Raw genomic sequence first — 21,112 nt, forward strand, 5'->3', positions numbered from 1 at the left:
TGACTGTATGAATTAAATAGTCCTGGGAAAATGGGAAGGGCAGTACAAAAAGCTGAAATACTTTGGGGCATGAGAATATAGCTTGCAATACATTCTGTATTCTTTTAACTTTTGCACAATCCAGTGTTCCCCTTACCCAATTTGTTCTGAATAATGGAGAATTGACTGATTATCTTCTTCTGAGTGAACTTTAAGGCATGCATAATTTAGTGCTTCTTTTATGCTTTTGCCTAAAATTAATTTGCAAAATATTTTTAATGTTAATTTTTAGCATCTATTTTTGCTTGAAATATTTTGTTTTCTTGCAATGTTTTGTTTCATTTAACTGTAATAGATGATGATCTTTTGATTCGAAATCTTCCTGCAATTGAAAAGCTTTGTGAGACACTGCCAGGTATTGTACTCAAAGCACATTTATGTCTTAACTAATCATCCTAATATACTATATCTAATAAAATTGTATTTCTTTTGAAACAAGTCTCTCCAGATATTTCTGGTATCTGGCACATACAAGTTGCTTGATATCTCAAGTACATAACAAGTTCTGTGTTGCTAAAATGACCAAAATGTGATGTAAACACTTTTATATAATGCTATGTTCTGTCTATCCAGTTCCCTGTCCCATAAACAAGCTGAAATTTGGCCTCGGTTCTTCAGTTTGTCATTACTACTTCCTTTCAAGTAAAGTGAATATATTTTTACTTTGACAATCGTAATTCTCCTAACACATGTTAAGAGAATGTTTCTATATTTGCATATAATATGGATCTTAGAAGTCAGACATAATAAAGACTGTACTTTTCCAATAAATTTTATTTTCATGACAGCTCTTTTGCCAGTATTAAAACTGTCTGGATCTTTGTTCCTAAACTGAACTAAAACCATTTTATCAGCTTTATTTAGCTGTCCTTTTAATGACCAGTGATGGAGTCTTTTGTTCTGCAGTTTTGGTCTGCACTTTGAAAGTGTCAGTGCAACTGTTTGCATGGTTATGTTACTAGTTCTTGTGTCAGCGCAGCTCAGGAGCTAGTAGTGGTGATCAGGCTGAGACAGGTAGCAGGGCATTTAAGCCAGGTTTGCCATCAATACCAAAGGTGATAGACCTGGAGCCTTGATCTGGGCTGCAGTCTGAGATGAAGTTAGGATATCTTCATGCATCTCTGTCACCTCCCTTCTGTCTGAGACCTCACAACAGGTGTAGAAAACGCTGAAGCTGAATGTTGCTGCAATGAATTGTACTCTCAGCAGCAAGGCAACAAAACTGTTGACTTTCAGAACTGCTGACTTTCAGCATCAGGACAAGCAGTTATGTTTGTTTCATATGATAAAATGACAGAATCATGAAGGATGGGAAAAGACTGCCAAGATCATCAAGTACAGTCATTGAATGATTACCACCTTGTCATTTAAACAAAAGCACTAAGCACTCCACTCATTTCTTGAACACCTCCAGGGATCATGACTCCACCACCTCCCTGGTAGCCTATGATAAGTGAATAAATTCTTGCTGTTGTCCAGCCTGGATTTCCCCTGGCACAGCTTGAGGCCATTTTGACTTCTCCAGTTGCTGATTGCCTGGGAGAAGAGACTGTCCCCTACCTTGTTACACCCTTTCTCAGGCAATTGTAGAGAGTGATAAGGCTCCCCCTTATCACTCCTTTTGTCCAGGCAAAACATACTGAGCTCATTTAGCTGTTTCTCATATGACTTACTCTCTAGATACTTGCCTTGCTCCATTCCCCTTGTCTGGATGTGCTCCAGCACCAAAATGTCTTCCTTGAATTGAGGCACCCAAAACTGGACACAGTACTCAAGGTGTGGCCTCACCAGCACTGAGTACAGGGGGTCAATCCCTGCCCTGCTCCTGCTGGCCACACCATTGCTGGCACAGGCCAGGATGCCATTGGCCTTCTTGGCCACCTGGGCACTGCTGGCTCACGCTCAGCTGCTGTCACCAGCACCCCCAGGGCCTTGTCCTGTGGCAGCTTTGCAGCCACTCTGCCCCAGCCTGTGGCACTGCCTGGGGTTGCTGTGACCCAAGGGCAGGGCCCAGCACTGGGCCTTGTTGAATGAATAGTAATTTATTTATTTTTCAGTTTATTGGTTTCTAGGAGAATGCATACATTTTTGAGTCAAAAGGTGATGAACAGTGGGAGCAGAGTAGGGAAGAGAGAAGTGATCTCATTTGTGGTTCCCCAAGTAGGTCTCAGAGAAATATATATACATATCTATTTGCTTTGGTGTTCCCTGAGAAAAATCAAAAGCATTTTATTTATTCTAATAAATTTCACTTTTCAGTCAAGCAAACAGTGTTTGTCTTTTACCAATATGAATATAAAGAATATGCTTGCATTATTCTGCATAATTTTTGAAATATTGCTATAAAAATGTACGTAAGGCCATTAAGTAAAAGATTTTAAAATAATTGATATACCTGTATGCAAGGTAGTCCTTTTGCTCTACAATTGTTTGTTGTTCCTCAGTGAATTAGAAGAAAAAGACATTAAAACAGCTCAGCAACTGTAGTGACACATTCATTCAAGGTACACTTTGGTTTTAGTGAAGAATAATTCTGGAGTTCAGTAATTCAAAATTTCAAGTAATTGACAGTTCATAATTTTATCATATATTTGCCTCTTGAAATAATGGTTTCTGGATTCCTGAGACTATTGAGAATCACAGCTTTTTATTGGTAGTTTTCAGGGACAGAAAAAACTTCAGAATCTTGATCCATGTATTGTCTGAAAGAATAAAGAAAAGCAACCTTCTGAAAAAAAAGGAATAAATCAGTTGTTTTTAGCCAGAATCATACTAATTAGTTCGTTTAAGAATTTCTGATTTTCAACATTTTTTACTAGATCTTTTGGATCTAAGGAGGCCTAAGTGGTGCACAACTGTTTTTATGGCACTGAGAAGCACTCTGAACATTTTACTACCTTATGTGAGAAATTGTAATGGAGAGAGAGGTATGAGGTAGCAGAATTAGACTAACTCCTGTCTTTGGTTGTCTTTCTGTCACTACTTCATTCACTTGTCTCTTAATTTAAGGTCTAATATGAGATATTAGGTGCTCTGTGAAGAGCAAGGTCCCAACTTTCTTTTTACTTCTGAAAGAGCTCAAAAAGGACAGCCACTTAGAGTAAGTAGGTTTAATTTGCCATGGGCAATATTATACAGAAGCATTTTGTCTCTCCTTTGTGGTATGAAAGAGAAATTTTTCAATTTGCTTATGAAAAGATAAAGACTGTGCCTCCTTTGTGATAGGTAATATTATGTGATACAGACCATTTTTTCATGCTACAAAAAACATAAGATGCTATCTACTACACTACTGCACTAAGAAAAAAAGAAGAAACTTCCAGTATTGTCTTTCATATTCCATACACATGTAGAAAATTTGTGAAAAATGAAATCCCATGAAAACCTGTTTCATCAACTGTATATGTGCATTTCAAAAAGCCTTCAAATGAGGTCTTGGTTGATATAGCTCTATATTGGAATTGTGTTGTGTTGGCACAAGCAAAAAGTGAAGACTTCTCCAACAATTTCTGCTTGGGAATTGCAATGTTTGTTGGCTGAAAATGTTAAAAGAATGTTAAACCGTTCACTTATGTGGGGTAATATTGATAAATTTGCATTTAAGTTCATTTTCACTGTAAGAGAATTCTTTGTATTTCTGTCACCATTTTATCATGCATTTTTCCATATAAAAAAGCATACAGTAGGGATCTTTTTTTAAAAGCATTCTGGTCAATTTGCTTTGGGTCTGTTGACTTCACCCCCACCAGTAGCCATTTTAATGCTGTGTTCCTCTATCTCATGTATTTCCTTCTGTCTGTTTACATAATGTCAGACCAATAGTCATACCTATGTTCTTATGCTGCTGAGCAGCATTTTGGTGCTGCTATTGTACTGTACTATGGTTATCTATTTCTACACACTTTACAAGTGATACCTCCATTGAGACTGTGATGTTGGTGTAAACTCTTGTGAAAATTATAGATGTAGTCAACCATTCTGAAATCTACTAAGCTTTTTGAAAATTAAATTTATACACTGTATGTATTCTAGGTGTTTCACGTGGTCCCAGCCCCATCAGCCTTGGAAACCAGGACACCTTGCCTGTTGCAGTAGCTCTTACTGAATCTGTTAACGCCTACTTTAAAGGAGCAGATCCCACAAAGTTAGTTAAATAGTGAATTGTGTTGAATGTATTGAGTTACAATGAGAAAAGACAATGGGTGTTTTCGTACTGGGGGAGGGGAATGAGTATGCATTAGAAGGGGAATTAAAAGGGGTTTTTTTCCCTGGGTATGAAAGGGGCTTATTGCTCTGTAATGGCCTGGGTCCTGCCAGGAGTTCATATATACCTGCTTTACACAAATGGGTTCAGTGACAGCACAGAGAATGACAAGGATTTTTATCATTGTCAGGTAGGTATTACATGTAATTTTGTGCAGCTGAAAGCACTTCCTTCCCTGTGACATCCATTGCTATGCTACTTAGGCCTTGCCTAGGCAGAGCCATATTGTCATGTTTTCAAAGCTTGAAAAATATCCAAGACTACTGTATGCTTAAGCAGTTAAATCTTTTTATTTCTTATTTCATCTTACTTCCAAGCTGAAAGTGGCATTAATAGTCACATTGGCCTCATTTGAGATTGATTTTCTGTTTTAAATTTGGTTCATAAGATCATGAAATTACAGTGATTGCTTTAAAATTAGGCAGTAAATGAGTTGCAATGAAGCTGATTTTTTATTCTTTTCTAGATGTATTGTGAAGATTACTGGTGATATGACAATATCATTCCCAAGTGGGATTATTAAAGTATTCACCAGCAACCCATCTCCTGCTGTGCTCTGCTTCAGGGTGAAAAACACGAGCAAACTAGAGCAGATTCTTCCAAATGCACAACTTGTATACAGGTTTCCTATTTTTTTAACATAATTGTAAGCTACATAATTTGTGGAATCGTTGTGTATGTAATTCAGAATTCTTTGCAGTCTGGTTGATTGAATTGCATGTAGTTTAATTTTCTGAATTAATCTTGTTCAGCTTAGTTGTCTCTCTCCACTGCCACTATTAAAAATATCAATGACTACTGGAATTAAAATTTATGCTGAGTATAACAGGGGCCATAAGAAATAATTTGTAAATGTGTCCGTGTTTTCATATGCATTTAGAAAACTTAATTATGAAATAGTAGGCTTAAATGGAAAACAAGTAGTAGGAAATTCGTGTAATCTCATTTGCCATCTACTAGTGTATTTAAAGCTGAATCATTACATTAATCAGATTCTTTACATAACTGTCTCTCAGATGTGTAGCAGCATGCTTGGAAGAATTTGTAGGAAAAAAAGGTTGCTGATCAAGTAGGATAATTGTTGAAATTGCACTTGGAGATATTGATTCCTAAAAAAATAGAAAAGCTGGAATTTTTTTAGCAGAAAACCACTTAAATTGAGTAGTTTCTATTTCATTTATTGGAGAAATTACTTCAACACTAAGCTAAATGTTTTTTAATGCTGTACTTTTTAAATTACTAAAATAATAAATCAAACCATATGCACATATTCTTTTCTATTTAATTTCCTTTTGTTAGTTCATACTTAATGTAATGAATAATTAATACAAAATTAAGTTTAATCACTGTTTGACATGACAGTTTATAATTGAAATGTTAGCAGAGATGCATCTGACAAAGTGAATTATACTGAAAAAAGCATATTTTGCCAAAAAAGGTTAAAATGTCTGGTATTCTTGAATGACTGGTATAATATTTCACCCATGTAATTAGTGATCTTTCTTTGTAGTGATCAGTCACAAAGTGACTCCAGTACTAAAGACTTTTGGATGAACATGCAAGCTATAACTGTCTACCTCAAGAAATTATCAGAGCAGAATCCATCTGCATCCTATTACAACGTGGATGTTCTAAAGTATCAGGTAAACACTTTTATCCTTTTGAAGATTTTAATATATATATAGTATATATGGTATATAAATATATATATTAATATATTTATATACTATCTATATACTCAGAAATTAAAATAATTATTCTTTATCTGCTAGCTTGGAGGTGAACTGTCATCCCTCATCTCTACTTAAAATGCATAGACTCTGCCCAGGCTTAGCACATTATGTTTCTTGTCATTGCCTAAGATAGAGGGCTTGTTTCAGCTTACTAATGCTTCAGGTCAATCCTACAGGCAAGTCTTCAAACACTACTTTTTTTGATATTTGTCAGCAAAGTCAAATTCTCCTTTAAGAAGTTTGATGGGAACTTCTTGTCATTTGTACTCAGACTGTCTTTGATTTTGCAATTGCCTACACTTCGGATGCTTTCACTGAAAATTTTAATACATGGTTTGCAGTTGTAAGAGAGTCAGTTTAGATTAGATATTAAGAAAAAAGTCTTTCCTCAGTGGGTGGTGAGTCACTGGCACAAGTTTCCCAGAGACATTTTGTTTTCCCCATCTATCCCTGACAGTATTCAAGGCCAGACTGGGTACGCCTATGAGCAGCCTTATCTGGTGAAAGTTGTCTGTGCCCATGATGAGGGTGGGTTGGAACTATATGATCTTTAAGGTCTCTTCCAACCCAAACCATTCTGTGATTCTATCTGAGAATGTATGACATTCTGATTTCCCACAATGAGAAATAGAACAGTAGTCAGAGTGGATTTACTGAGTGTGAGTCAGGCTTGACCAAGCTGACAAACAGCTGTGGTGACATGACTTCCCCTGTGGATGAGGGCAGAGCAGTAGATAGATATTGTCTGCTCAGCCTTCAGGATGCCCTTCCACACCACCTACCACAGAATCCATATAGAGAAGCTGATGAAGAACAGGCTGGATGAGCAGATGCTGAGGTGAACTGACACCCAGGGGATATATTGATTTTACAGTTTAATAACTTAATTAATGAATGATGGGACAGAGCGTATGAATCTTGGCAAGTTTGCTGATGATACCAAATGGGGATGGCCCTCGGGATAAACCAGAGGATTATTTTGCCCTCCCAAGGGGATTCAACAGGCTGCAGAAATGGGCTGAGAGGAACCTCATGAAGTTCAACAAGAGGCACACTTGGAGAAACCAAGTGGAAATTATCATGGCAGAAAAGGACCGGAGGGTTCTGTGGCTGACTGTGTTGAACATGAGCCAAAACAATTTGCTGCTCATGTGCAAAGGCAGTAGATGAGCAGATGTTCTCCTGGATGGTGTCCTGAGCTGCATTAGGCTAGGTGTTGCTAGTAAGGGAAGGGAGGGGATCCTTCCACTCAGCACTGGTAACACCACACCTGGGGTGCTCTGTTCATTTCTGGGTTCATAGCTAATGAGACTAGATAGAGTTCAGCAAAGGGCCACGAAGGTGATGGTGGACTGGAGTATCTGCTCCATGAAGAAAACCTAAGAGTGCTGGGACTCGTGAGAAAAGGGAAAATTCAGGGAAATCTCATCAATATGTATAAATACCTGAGAGAGGGCACAGAGAGGACAGAGTTAGGCTGTTTTCACTGGTGCCCAGTGTCAGAATCAGAGACAATGGATACATGCTGAATCACAGGAAATTCCCTCTGAATGGCCAGAACCGCTATTTTTCTTGTGACAGTGGCTGAGCACTGGGCACAGGTTGCCTAGAGGGGTAGTAGAGTCTCCATTCTTAGAAGTGTTCAGAAGTTGTATGGAGCTTAGGCAGCCTGCTGGAGGTGGCCCTGCGTGAGCTGGAGGGCTGGACCAGACAGCCTCCAGGAGGTCTCTGTCAACTTCAGCCATTTGGCGCATCAGTGAGATGATGTTCTGGCTGTTAATAAAATATATTCAAGACATAATCACCTCAAACAGAAAACAGAGATTTTCTAGGCCTGCCTTGAAATGTTTGAACATCTGAGACAGCTGTCTGCGCAACAAAAATACCCTGAAAATTACCCTGAAAACTACTCTGAAAAACACTGAAAATAGTCCAGCTGTTCATACCTGTAGTTTCCACATCTGCCTAGTGTGGTTTAAAATCCTAGCATACTGAACCTGCAAAAAGCATGTTCGGCACACACATTTCTTGAGAGAGGTGAGAGGAAAAAACATTTGGTTTGCTGAAATGAGTACTATGTATTCTTGTAAAAATAAGGCATTGGCATGTGAAAACCCAGACAAATAAAAATGGTTTTGGGCAGACAAAAAAAGGCCAGAGGCATCAGGACATAGGAGGTTGCTCCAACAGATGGAGAAGGTGGTTGAGATGCATCAGCACAATAGAATGAGCTCAGCTACAGAAGCAGCATTCAGCCCTCCTGCAGCAGGAAAATAATGCTTTGAAGAGGTTAGAACTATTCTGTTGGCGGCCTGTCCCACAATGACAGGTATTGTTCTCTGGTGCTGCCTGGTTGGGCAGCTGAATTGGCACAGCACACAACTGCTAAGGATGAAGTCATTTTGCTGTAAGCATGCATCTTGCCTAAGGCAGAAGACAACAAAAAGAAACCTTACAAAAAGTTATAAAAAAGCAGGAAGGAGCCTCATAGGCCAGAGGGAGTTCAAACCTTTTCTTCAAGTATTTTAATTTAAAATTAAAATAACAGGAATTCCTTTAGGCAACAGTCGTCCAAATTCTGTGATTAAAAGGTCAATTGTTATCTTGATATTTTGTCAGCACTGAGACTTACCTTAATTACCATCATCCCCTAATTCTGCCCAAAAGGTGGATATCTTAATTGTTTTCAATGGTTTATTCTTTTACAGGTATCTTCAAATGGCATACAGTCCACTCCATTGAATCTTGCAACTTACTGGAAATGTGATGCTAGCACTACTGATGTGAGAGTGGATTATAAATACAATCCAGAGTCTATGAATGTGCCTAGTATGCTGTCTAATGTCCAGGTTGTGGTACCAGTAGATGGAGGAGTAAAAAACATGCAGTCACTTCCACCTGCAAAATGGTAATATTAATTCTTTTCAGTATGTTTTCAGATGCATGTCAGTGCATTCTTTAGTGTCACAGCCTGAAAAATTTCACAGGAAGAAATAGCAAAATGTGTAGTATCAAATGTCTAGATATTTTGTAGTCTAAATCAGAGATCTCGTGCCTCCAGTTCACATAAACTGAGTGAGTACCCATCCCAACTGTGTAGTAATACAAGCCTTTATGAGTTTTCCAATGTTTGCTTTCTTTTGTCTGATAGAATAGACAATTTTAATACAGTATTTGAAGAGGTTAAAAAATATTTTCTCTCCATGTGTAACAATGTATTCTTATAAGGGGATTATATAGAAAAAGTAGCAGAAAGGCAGGTTTTTTTCCTGATAGTTCTAACATAAAAATTAACTTCTAATGGAAATAGTTTTAAAACAAATCTGAGTAACTGAGGGGCTCTCCATGAGCCGGGTAGCACTATCTTGCAATTTAAGTGTCATGCAGATTATTAGACTACCTGCCACCACCTTCTGAGCCTGCATTTACAGTAGCACTTCAAAGTGTAACATAAGTAGTAGGAAATTATGTTACAAGTTTGTGGAAACAAGCCGATGGTAGTGAGACTAGACAGAGTAGTACAGCCCTGGAGCAAACGTGAGCAGAATTCAATCACTGTGCCTGTACAGCATGTACATACTTGTCTAGCTGCAACATAAATCCTGGATTGTTTATTCCCAAAATGGTCTTTTTAATGTGAAGAGGGCAAAGAACACCAAGTTGAAGCCAGTTAGGCTTTGTTAACCTTATTTCTTATAGATCAGTTTACCTTACAGAGCAAGGCTTAAAAGAAAAATAAACATGATGCATTTATTTGGGTGGATTCTGATGTTTCTGGAGGCAATACAGTTACAGGTATTTATTGGACAATGTAGTAATAGAGTATAGTTTTAAATGGAAAAAATTCTTTACAGGATTGAATCCTTCTTGACTTGGTATTTTAAGGAAACAGTTCTTTTAACCAAATTGTAAGCTTGTTTTGAACAAGAACATGTTTAGTATCCTATCTGAACAACACTACTACACTGTGGTGAAGCTGGTCTCCCTGCCTAAGCTTCTTCCACAAACCCACTGTAACGAACCTGGAGTGAAAGCAGGAACACCCATCCGGAACACGCAGTTTTAGCTGGGAAGGCTTAGGGACAGTTGCATTAGTGAATTCATGTAGGCAACTTTCAAGACCCAGAATTTTGAGTCTGGCAAGCTGACCAAAGGTAAAAAAATTCAGTTATGTCCCAGGCAGGTATAGTATTTGTTCCATCTAGTGGATTGGGTGGTGGGGTTTTGGTCTTTTTTTAGGAAAAAAGGTCTCTATAGCTTGACTTCCTGTACCATATGTGCTACTTATGTGAGCATTTCAGTCCTGCTACATCAGTGGCAAGAGGAATTTCAAACCTAGCAGCACTTCATGCTGCTCACAGCTGTAAGTTGTTGACTTTCCTCTAATGCAACTGCTAGAAACTCCTCCAGGAGTTAAAATGCCCTGTCAGCTCTTGTTACCCTTTCTGCCCTTCACAGTGTCTGAAGTTGGCTTGAACAGAATGTTACTAATGCCAGTGAGTTTTACTAGAATGGAGATGGAATAAAATTCATGCTCTCAGGACTCTCACTTAGGAGAGAACAGTCAACATTGCTCCCCATTCTATCTTCATCATGAAGCATCAAGGCATAGCTTCCAGAATAACTTACTCTTTAAGACTGCAGAGGGGTTTGAATTTTGGAGCCATAGGTGAGGACACAGGACAGTGTTAAATGTGTAAAAAATTACTGTGTAAAATGTGTAATGGAGCATGTTCTTCTGAGCTCACTGCTCTGGAGTGATGCAGACACACCTTTCTCTTTTCCTCTTTTCCTCCTGTAGTTTTCCACAGACTTACCTTAAAATATGCAAATATTTTTATGGGCTTCCATTTAGAGATGTTTGTAATATACCAGTGTAAATCAAAGGAAATAAAGTTCTAAACCCAGTAGTTTGTAACTAGCCTACCATTCTCTTACAGGAATGCAGACCAGATGAAAGCATGTTGGAAAATATCTAGCATTTCAGAGAAGTCTGAGAATGGAGGCAAGTTGAACTCTTTTGTTTTGCTTTCTTTTACAGACAATTTTTATCAGTAAACAGGTGATTATTTTAGCCTCTACGCCCTCCTCATTCTTTTTTACACATTTTCTTATGCCATAACCTGTTTACTAGTTCACATTCTTTTCAATTAATTGCCTCATGAGAGATTCCATTATGAGTGAGATGTCAAAATATAAATTTAATTATTAGCTATATAAGGGACAATAATGAAGTACCCTGAAAACAGTTAGTAGTTCTAAAATACAGTTTAGATAGGATTGGAAATTTTTGCGTTCATGCCGTTTGGAAGTGAGCAGCTACTCAAATGAAAATAGGTTTAATATCTGTGTCTTTCCACACATAGATAATTTAAATACATTAGAAGGAGGTAAGTGGAAGAACTGGGGGTAAAAACAAAAAATCCAAAAGTCCTGAGTTTAGATATATTATTCTTGACCAACATTTTGAGTCTTGGTTTTGACCATAATGACTCTAGGGAAAACTTAATCTATGCACATCTGCTCAGAGTGGTAATTTATACAATATTGCATAAGGTACCAATAGTTGTCCTCTTCCCAGTGCCATTCTCTGAGCTGTAGTTGATGTCACAACCCCTGCAGTCTCTGCAGGTGCAGTATTTTTGTGAAGTAGTAGAGCAGCTAAAACATCTTGTCCTCAAAGCCCCTATGGAGAAATGAACTGCTAATGTAAAGGAAAGGCCTTTAATCCTTTCAAGAATTTAGTGAAGAGGATTGTGAAATCACAGATTTGCCTGTAAATGTGACTGGTTTCATATAGAAACCACAACCATAGAAAGAGAAGACAACTTCTATTCCTGCAAAGGCTCCAAAGTTGTGGTTATCATTGAAAGAAAATCAGAGAGAATTTTATTGAACACAGGTGATTAGTCTAGTGTAGTTTGTCTTTCACTAATCTCACAGTTCTTTGCCATTTGTCTTCACTACATTGGATTAGCCCTCTTCCTTTTTTTTTTGCCCTCTCTTTTCTGAACTTTGTGACTTTTTTTAAAAGGAAAAATCATACTGAAACACAAATGCAGCCAGATGAAGAGGAATTTTACACCTGCAGTACAGCGCAGAATTGACTGCTAGTGATCTGCTAGTGATCCAGTTTGCATCTTGTATGTTGACAGCAGAGTTGCACATATCTCACTGCCTCTGCTGTATTCCTTCTTTTCCCACCATCTTTTCCTCCCCCTTTCTTTGAGTATAAACATGTATAGTACTCCCAGTTCAGGAGAAAGCAATAATGTACTGATCTTGCACTTACAGAGGCAAAGGGAACAGTTGCACAAGCACTGTCAATGTCAGCACAAGTGTCTTCAAGTCTTTTCTCCTGGTGGACAGCATGGTAAAATTTAAGGAGGCTTTTTATGGTCCAACACATTATGTGATCTGTCAGCTGGAGAGAGATAAAACACAGAACAAGCTTTCAAAGCACTTGAATATATGAGTTTCCATAGTTAGAGTGGAAAGAATCTCCAGTTTACTGAATAAGGCAGACCTACTGAAGAAATTAAATTGATCTTAAGCTAAATTTATGAAGAACAAGCTACTGTGTGAAACAGTATCTTTTAGTTCCTGCTGTTAGCTCAGTACCATTTCTGTTACTTGTAATTTAGCAGTTCTTATTGATAGGAATAGCAAGCTGTTTTAAAGTAAAATTATTCCATTAATTTTAATTTAAATCTCATTTTCCCAGCACACTTTGCAAGAGCAGGAAAAGACCTGTTTTAAAACTAAAAAGTAGTAGCAATGAGGGGATTTTTAAAATGCCTTTCATTGCCTACAGAAATCTATTTAAATCTATTATTGCTTTATAATACTATCAAAGTGATACCACTTCACCACTGTCTCCAAAAAAAATCAACTGAAATTTGTGAGAAGTATTTAATCAGACCTTGTCTTTATTGGAAACATAGTAATTTCTGTCCTCTAGGTGCATTACTGTAGAACCTTATTTCTTCCAATGTTTTTGTTCATGTACTTTCATCCAGATTGATCATGACAACTCTTAAATGTTCTGCTAGTGAAAGACAGATAGTTTCTCCTCTCTATCAATCAGATACTATATACCACAAGATAGATGGTAGTAAGTACTTAGAGACCAGCAAGTATAAATTATTATATGGACCAATCAGATTAGTAAGTGATTACCAGGCTGATACCCACCTTTTGGATAATCTTGCAGACTATTGGATAAAACAGACTTGTACTCTTACCGCTTTTGAAAGTGTATATAGGACTGCCCCTGGGAATAGATGTCAGAGGTCACCATATTAGTTTCACTTCTTACTACTAAAAATTTGGAGAGATCCTTTTGTTTTTGCAAAACAATCAGCTTGTCAGTTTTGTTTTTATAGGTTCTGGATCCCTCAGGGCAAAATTTGAGCTTTCAGGAGGACCCAGTAAACCAGCAACACTTGCAGTGCAATTCATCAGTGAAGGAAGCACCCTTTCAGGAGCAGATGTGGAACTCGTAGGCACTGGCTATCGGCTTTCCCTTCTTAAGAAGAGATTTGCCACTGGTAAGACACTGACATGCTTATATATTCAAATTAATGTTGTATATTCTCTAGTGTTAAATTCTAAAATATGAAACTGTTAAATGAGTGATGAGTTAAATAGTTACTCTTTATTGAAACACTTTTGACAAGTCAGTTTGTTTTTCCACAGTATTCAGACTGCTCCAAGGAAAATATTGACAAAATCTGGTTTATCTATTGACTGCAAAAAATTTACCTTTGTTTTTCAGGACGGTATATGGCAGACTGTTGATGTACCTGTGAAAGTCATTGGATCAGGAGTGCAAGAAACACTTGTGATGATAGGAACTCTGCCCTCTCTATTTTTCAAACACTATTTTAACATGCATTAATTTTTAAAAATATTGACTTACTTTGAGGCTAAACTACAGAAAGTAAATGCACTTTTAAAGTCATTTTGAAAACCTTTATTACTTTACAATAGCACTGAAGTTAATTTCAACACTGTCTGTAAATGATCAACTGCAATACTTGGGAAAATTTGTTGAAAAATTAGTAACTTTGTATAGATGAAGTCCACAGTTGTAATGGAAGTATGAAATTTTATGTTGTACTGTAAACATTAAACCTAAAATATAGGGGATCTAGTAAGAAATATTTGAGCTTTTCATAAATAATACTCATTTTTCAGATTCTTTAATTGCCATCTTTTAATTGACAGTTTATAAAGATAGAGGCTATGTCTTGTGTAGTTCTTCTTTCCATTCATAACACAAGAACAGCTGAGTTAGAGATGTATAAAAATAGCTTGATGCCCATGTATCATATATTATTAAAATGTAAGTTGTTTCATATAGGATTTTTTTTTAACTAAGTGCAATGTGTTACAAATTGCAAAACACAGCAGAGATTTACTTCTGCAGTTAGTAAAAAATTTTGGGCCTTGTTATTGTTTGAGTTAATGCAGTAGATTTAATTTATTTTTATATTAATTGCATAACTTTTGTGCCTTTTAAAAATGCCTGTGCCTATCTAATTTGATACTCATGTGCCTCACTTCCTTTTTCAAAGTGTGGCTCTTCATCAAGAAAGCATGGCGTTTGTATAATGCACAGAACTTTATAAAAATTATTTTTACTGCAATTTATTTAGAAGGCAGGTTTTGCCTGCCTTCTAAATAAATTGTTTTAAAAGAAATTTAAAACAATTTATTTTGCTTTAAAAGAAATTTAAAACACTGAATTATTTCCTCAATGAATAATTGCAAGTAAATGTGGTTTTGGTAAAGGGAGCTGCATCATGCAGTACTCAGAAACTTTTTAATTAACTAATCTTAATATCACCAAAGAGGAGAATCTGAAAAATCAGTGAGTATAGGAAAAACAAACTTCTGAAAGCAAACAGCATTACTCTTTGCTTTGCCTATAAGTCTTCAGACTTTGAGTGGTTTTGGGGATGTGCGATGTGAATGTACACATAGTACTTCAGGAGACATTGTAAAGAATATTTTATGGCTGCAGGACGACAAATCCTGTCATGTGTTCGTTTTTTTTGTAGCTACCAGTTTTAATATTTGTATTGTAATCTAATCTGCTTGCTACAGCCTAAGCACAGGGAATTGACACATCAGTAACAATTTTTTTAAGCAAGTCACTAATTTAGAAAATTTTCTATGTATTTGTATTACCAAGCTTTTTTGTAATGTTGAAATGATAAGCATTGGGGCAAAATAATTCAATAACCTGCATTTGGCAATTTCAAATGAACATTTAGCATACCAGTATGTATTTCAAATTCTCTATTAAAACAGTAAAATGTGCTTGAGTTAATTCATGCAAAGCCAGTAATGAATTGGTCTGCTTTACAAGAAATTATGCCTTTGTAGAAGCTGCATAAATTGTCGTGTACTCTAGACACTTTTGCCAGTGAGAGTTTCATTGTTAGTGCTAAGAACATTGTGTACTGTAGATTTGATTGGAAGAGTATATTTGGCTCCTATATTTTGCTAATCTTATTGATGATAAATTTACAACTCATAAAATGGTGGTCTTTTTATTGGAATTTTAATTGTAACCTGTTTTGCAGTCATGATTAACACAACAATATTTCATTAATGAAAACCCAAATCTATTATTGCTATTTTTAATCAAGTATTACATTAATTTCTAAGAAAAATGAAGTAGTTAATGTTTCAGCACTTTTAAGCTAGCCTTCATTCTGGTGTTTTTCATACATTTGCTTTGGGTACAGGTTACAATTTTGAAGCCATACAAGTTTATATAGACATTTTGTAAAGAAACTCAAAAACAATGTAAAAAGTATGTGTAGCTATCTGATTTAAAATAAAAAAAAACTTATGTAGCAAGCTGGTTCTTGCTTGTGTATACAGCAATGTCCCTTGTAGCTGCCTCCTAAGAAAATTAATTTGTGAAGACAACTCTGAAGGACCTGAATTTTTATGAATTGTTACTACATTAGACTGTAAATTAGAACATACAAGTTTATCTTTCAAAAATTGTAAATACTCTGAATTTTCATTAAATGTAAATTTTAAAAATTTGCACCCATAATAAACATGTAATATATAATTTAAATACTGATTTATATTGCCTGTACTTTTGCAGTAAAGTTCTTCTAAGCAATAAGGTAATAGAGAAAAACCATGCCTGCATTGAACATTTGAAAATACTCATTTTTAAGTGATAAAGGGTAGAGATCATTATGAACTCTTTTGTATATATTTAAAATCATCACAGAGAAGGTGAATGGAAAGATGACTTTTATAGAACATTTCATCTTTACTAAACTGTAATGTCTGAGATGTCTGTAGTGCCCTACGCCTTTACTAAATTGATTCACTTCACTAATAAATCAGATTAGGCAAAACTGGATATGTTTATGAGAAAAATCTTGACTCGTGGACATGAGTTGCTGTCTGTAAATAGTGCTGTCAAATGCTGTACATTGTCTTTGTTTATGAGCCTATATCTTGTTGTGTGTGCAGGAGAAGAATTAGTGACAAGATTGAAGTAATTCCTTCTGATTTCTAATGTTCACCAGTCAAAAAGAGTAGACAATTTAGAACTTCTCCAGCAGTCTGTATTGTTTAGTCCTTCTAAGCTTTGAGCACAGAACAGAAGCTGAAACTGAACAAATGTTTTTGCATCTGTTTGGTTCCTACTAATCCCAAGGCCTGCAGAGGCTTAGTAAGTAATAACTTATTAAATTCACTTTGTCAGCTGGTTGGATATCACTGCAATAGAGGTACCATTCTTGTCATGCAGGAAAGCAATAGTCCAAGGGCTTGATTCTTATCTTCTGGCAGGCAGGAATGAAGAACACAAGTACTTAGTGGTCAGACTGGTCCATGTAACACAGTAGTCTGGTCTTCAACACTGGCCAAAGAACAGGCTAAGCCTTGGAGAGCTAATGTGTCATTTGCTTTCTGATCCCCCAGCACCTCATTTGTTGGTTAGAAATGTAAAAAGGTGCTGCTCAGTTCTTCTAGTATTCATTGAACTTAAAGTGTAACAGATCTGACTGAGGCTGCTCTGGCACTTCTTTTAACACTTGACTTGCACCCACATACTGCTCCTAACTGCTGCAAACTGGATCTCTACTGTCCAAGCAGGTTTGTGATTATCTAACTACACAATCACGTAGTTTTTCAGGGAAACCTATCTCTAGCAATGCCAGATAACATTTCTGTAGGGTATTTGAAGGAGCTAAAGTATTTAATTATGAACTGGGACAGCATGAGAGTTACAACTGTGGCAAGTTTTGCTATCTAACATAAAAACAAGATCTTGCATCATGGCAAAAAGTATTACATTTCAAGTCTTATATGTTTGCAAAGCTTAAGATACACAGATGTTAAGATGCCTATCTTAAGTTTTGCAATTCATACATAATTGGTTTCCATTTCAGTTGTTGTGAAAGGGAAATTATACTTAAGAGCGTGCAAGAAAAAAAGTCAGGAATTCCTCCAAGCATAGCATAAGCTAAAAACAGTTCAAAGTACTAAAGCATCAGATAACACATCTACTGTTGAGTTAGCATTGATTGGACTGATTAAAAAGTCTCTCAAGTGAAAACATAATTTTTATCTTTAATTCTACATATTATTACACCAGTAAGTATTCTGCTCAGCTTACTTTGACCTCCATGTTTACTGATATGTTGATTTTTTGGATTCTCCATTACTTCGTTCAATAACCAATATAAGGCATACAGTCTTAAAAGAAGAGGCCTCTTCTGGTTTACTTACTGAACATTTAGAGCTCTAATTCTGCATTTTCTGTAACTGCTTTTTTTCACTTCCTTTGGAATAAATTCTTTTTGTTTTTCAATCTGCGATGGCTACTGTAATTACTGTAACCTAAAATATCTTTGTTTGTCATTGTTCTAGCTGAATTTATTTCTAAGAATCTCGTTCTGTAACTTAGTTACTATTACTCAGGAGGTTTTTCAAAAAAGTTAATAATCATAAGCTGTAAATCATGCCAATTTCACTACTCTGATTATTCAACTTTTCCTTTTATCATGTCCCAACCTGTTTTCTTCAAGTTCTCAGCTCTTAAGTCATGTTTTCTACTCCAGAAAGTTAGCAGTGGTAACGTGTTCAGCAATGACTCAAATAATATTATATTTATATAATAAATTACTCCATCCTGGTTAAGGAAGCAGCCCATTTTTATAGTAATTGTTGATTCTCCCCTCCAGATGTCCCCTCCTGTTTTGCTATTTGATAAGCTTCTTATAATATCCATGGCTTTATAAGGCTTCCCTTCTGTTTCCCACTCTTGTCATTGGTAGGTTATATGAACAGTCATCACTGAAATGAAACAGTCATAACAGAAATGTTAAGGCTGCTCCAATCTTAGTACCAATGAATTGCATCCAGGTAAGATGCACTAATGCAAGGGTGGAAGAAAACCAAAGCCCAACTCAAAAGCTCAAAAACTGTTGTTCACCTTCCATCTCTGTTGAACTCTTTTTCTCTGACACCTTACAGGACCATGCATTTAGACAGAGAAACAAAGACAGAGAACAGACAGAAGGTTAAGCCCCTAAGCACCTGACTTCATTCTTCAATGCAAATTTCTCCCTCTCAGGTGAGAATTCCTTGGCCTTTGTGCATGAGTCCCTTCTCACTTTTGAGCAGTTCCTAGGTTGACAGCACACTCCAAGCACTCGGGTATGTGAATGCAGGAGCACTGTTGCAGTCTGTGATCTCCCATCTCTACAGCTGACATCCCTCTGTATTCTCACCAGTCTGTTCCCATGGGTGGGCCAAGTGCAGCCACACCTTTTGCCCTGCTGAAATCACAGTTCCATGCTCTGAGTCACCTGATTGAAAACAGTAGATTGGATCCCTGCTTCTAGTGAGATTACAGAATAAATTTAGTTTTATTTGGGGACTAAAATGCAGAAGATTTCTCAATGTAAAAACTGCATCTTGTACATCTAGCACAAGAAACTCGGTCCTCAGACAACTACTATTAGTCTGGCATAATTTCTTTAGCTAGAATAGAGTAGCAAACACTACACTCACAGGAGAGAGAACAGGGAAATTACAGGGGAAAATTAATGTGGGCACAAGTGTTCCCTGCAGATTATGGGAAGAATATGTATTTGCCACAACTTTCCAATAGAGGAGTTGAAAATTAAATTCATGATGATGGGCCATTAGAGTTACTTTATTGGCATTTTTGCAAGATACTTGAGAATACTATCAAACTTCTCAAAACAGAAGTGTTGTCTTTAATATGATGGCAAAACATGGAGGATGTGTTCTCTGTTCACCTAGCTATGAGCTAGAACTTGTCACTACTGCACTCACTGAAGTACCAGCCTTTGCTTGCAGGAAACAAAAAGTTTCCCAGTGAGAGAAATATGGAACCTGTCCTCCCATTTTCCTCAGCTATGACCTTTCCACACTGTTTAAGGTGACTGCTTTTGCCAGCTGCTTCCCAAGGGATGCCACAAAAACATTCTTTAGAATTCAAGAGGTTTTTGGCAAATACCATTTTGTAGTCATTCCTCCAAGTGATTCTCTGGCTCAAAAGAGTCCTGCAGTAACATGGTTTTGATAAAGAAGTGTGAAACCGTTGAATAATGTTTCTCAGGAAGGAGTTCATCCCTCATGTAGGCAGCAACAGTGCAGTCTATGGCTTTTCATGGTACTTATGATTAGGAAAAAACAGCTGTTGTCACAAATTGTAAAAGAAACTTTCAAAAAAGTGTTACGCTGTTCTTGAAGTGGTAACTGTAACCTCAGCATCAGTTTATAAGCAAACAATGTTCTGAGTTTTACCAGGTTGGAGTCCTTCTGGGCCCAGGAACATGGACTCAGCTATACCTTCTGTCTAGGTCATCAGTAAAGGTGTTTGTATCAACACACAGGAGGAGCAGTAGTATCCAGAAGACATGTACACTATTTCAATTACTGACAACAGTCTACTGTTGCCATTATTTTCGTGTGTGGAGCAAAAATGCTTTGTTTGTATGACAAGCAGCACCAGTGTCCTGCTATGTCCTCTTACATACTGTAAAGTATTCACAGCATATGGTGCCATACACAACGGAGTCTGAACAGAAGACCGATTTTTGCATCACCCCTGTAAAAGCTAAGTGGTGATTAGCTATCTCCTGCTACTCCATTCAGTTATCTTTTCAGTTGTTTTTTCTGGAATTGTAAAATATTGTAAAACAATAAGAATATTGTTAAGACAGTGGCTGGTGTTTGTAAGGAACAATATCTTACTCATCTGTTCAGACAAAGACTGGTTATACAATTGTTTTAAAATTCTTGTTAAGTCTCTTTGGACACTTGCCTTTAGTTAAAGGATCTCCTATTCTCTTCAACATTTAAAAGTGTTCCACACTTGTTCTGTATCTCCATGAAAGTTTAGGAAGCCCTTCTTTGCCTCTCTCCTAGCAAGGCAGGTGTTTTAATGGTTATTGCTGCACTATCTATATGTAAAGACATGTGAATTGTATGTTTACAACAGATACATAATCATATCTAACCAGATGTTTGCAAGTAATTATTCAAATGAGTATTAGATCACATCACGTGTATCTTTCATTGTTCTCCATATGTGTAACTGGCTCTACAGAGAATAGTGTTGGCATATACTCCACTGTCATCTCTATAACCAACGATGATAGTAGTAGCAATCTTACCAAGGTGCAGAACACGTTAAAAATATGTGGGATTATTTCTATGGTGAAGAAACTGATGTAAGCCTCAAGAAATAAGGCACACTGCATCAGACCTCCTTTCTATAGTCAGTATTTTTTAAATCAGAAAAACACACAGCTGCTGGTAAGGATCATATTGGAGCGACTTACAGTCTGCTTACAACTTGATTTACACAGCTACTGTTAGCTTTCAAGTGGTCTTCTGTCATCCGTGTCCAATCTTGGAGAACTCCTTTGGAACACCTGCCTGGGTTAAGGAATTCAGTGCTCTTGTACAGCAAGCTGTTTTCTTCTAGGAAGGTCCTGGACTCTGTAGAAACTGCCAGACGTGCTGGCTGTTAGCAGGTTATGGGCAATTCATT

General features: G+C 36.9%; 1 protein-coding gene across 1 annotated transcript in view; it reads left to right on the forward strand.

The window, feature by feature from the left end:
• FCHO2 (FCH and mu domain containing endocytic adaptor 2) overlaps positions 1–17,892 on the forward strand; it is an 86,239-nt gene extending 68,347 nt beyond the window's left edge. Inside the window, exons 20-26 of the mRNA XM_058824511.1 lie at positions 4,072–4,183; positions 4,770–4,925; positions 5,814–5,946; positions 8,745–8,944; positions 10,977–11,041; positions 13,422–13,586; positions 13,814–17,892. Coding sequence (XP_058680494.1) covers positions 4,072–4,183; positions 4,770–4,925; positions 5,814–5,946; positions 8,745–8,944; positions 10,977–11,041; positions 13,422–13,586; positions 13,814–13,836 — 854 coding nt within the window. The 3' untranslated portion in view covers positions 13,837–17,892. The remainder of the gene's footprint in view (positions 1–4,071; positions 4,184–4,769; positions 4,926–5,813; positions 5,947–8,744; positions 8,945–10,976; positions 11,042–13,421; positions 13,587–13,813) is intronic.
• The last annotated feature ends 3,220 nt before the right edge of the window (positions 17,893–21,112 follow it).

The sequence above is a fragment of the Ammospiza caudacuta genome, chromosome Z (genome assembly GCF_027887145.1).
Source record: "Ammospiza caudacuta isolate bAmmCau1 chromosome Z, bAmmCau1.pri, whole genome shotgun sequence".
NCBI lineage: Eukaryota > Metazoa > Chordata > Aves > Passeriformes > Passerellidae > Ammospiza > Ammospiza caudacuta.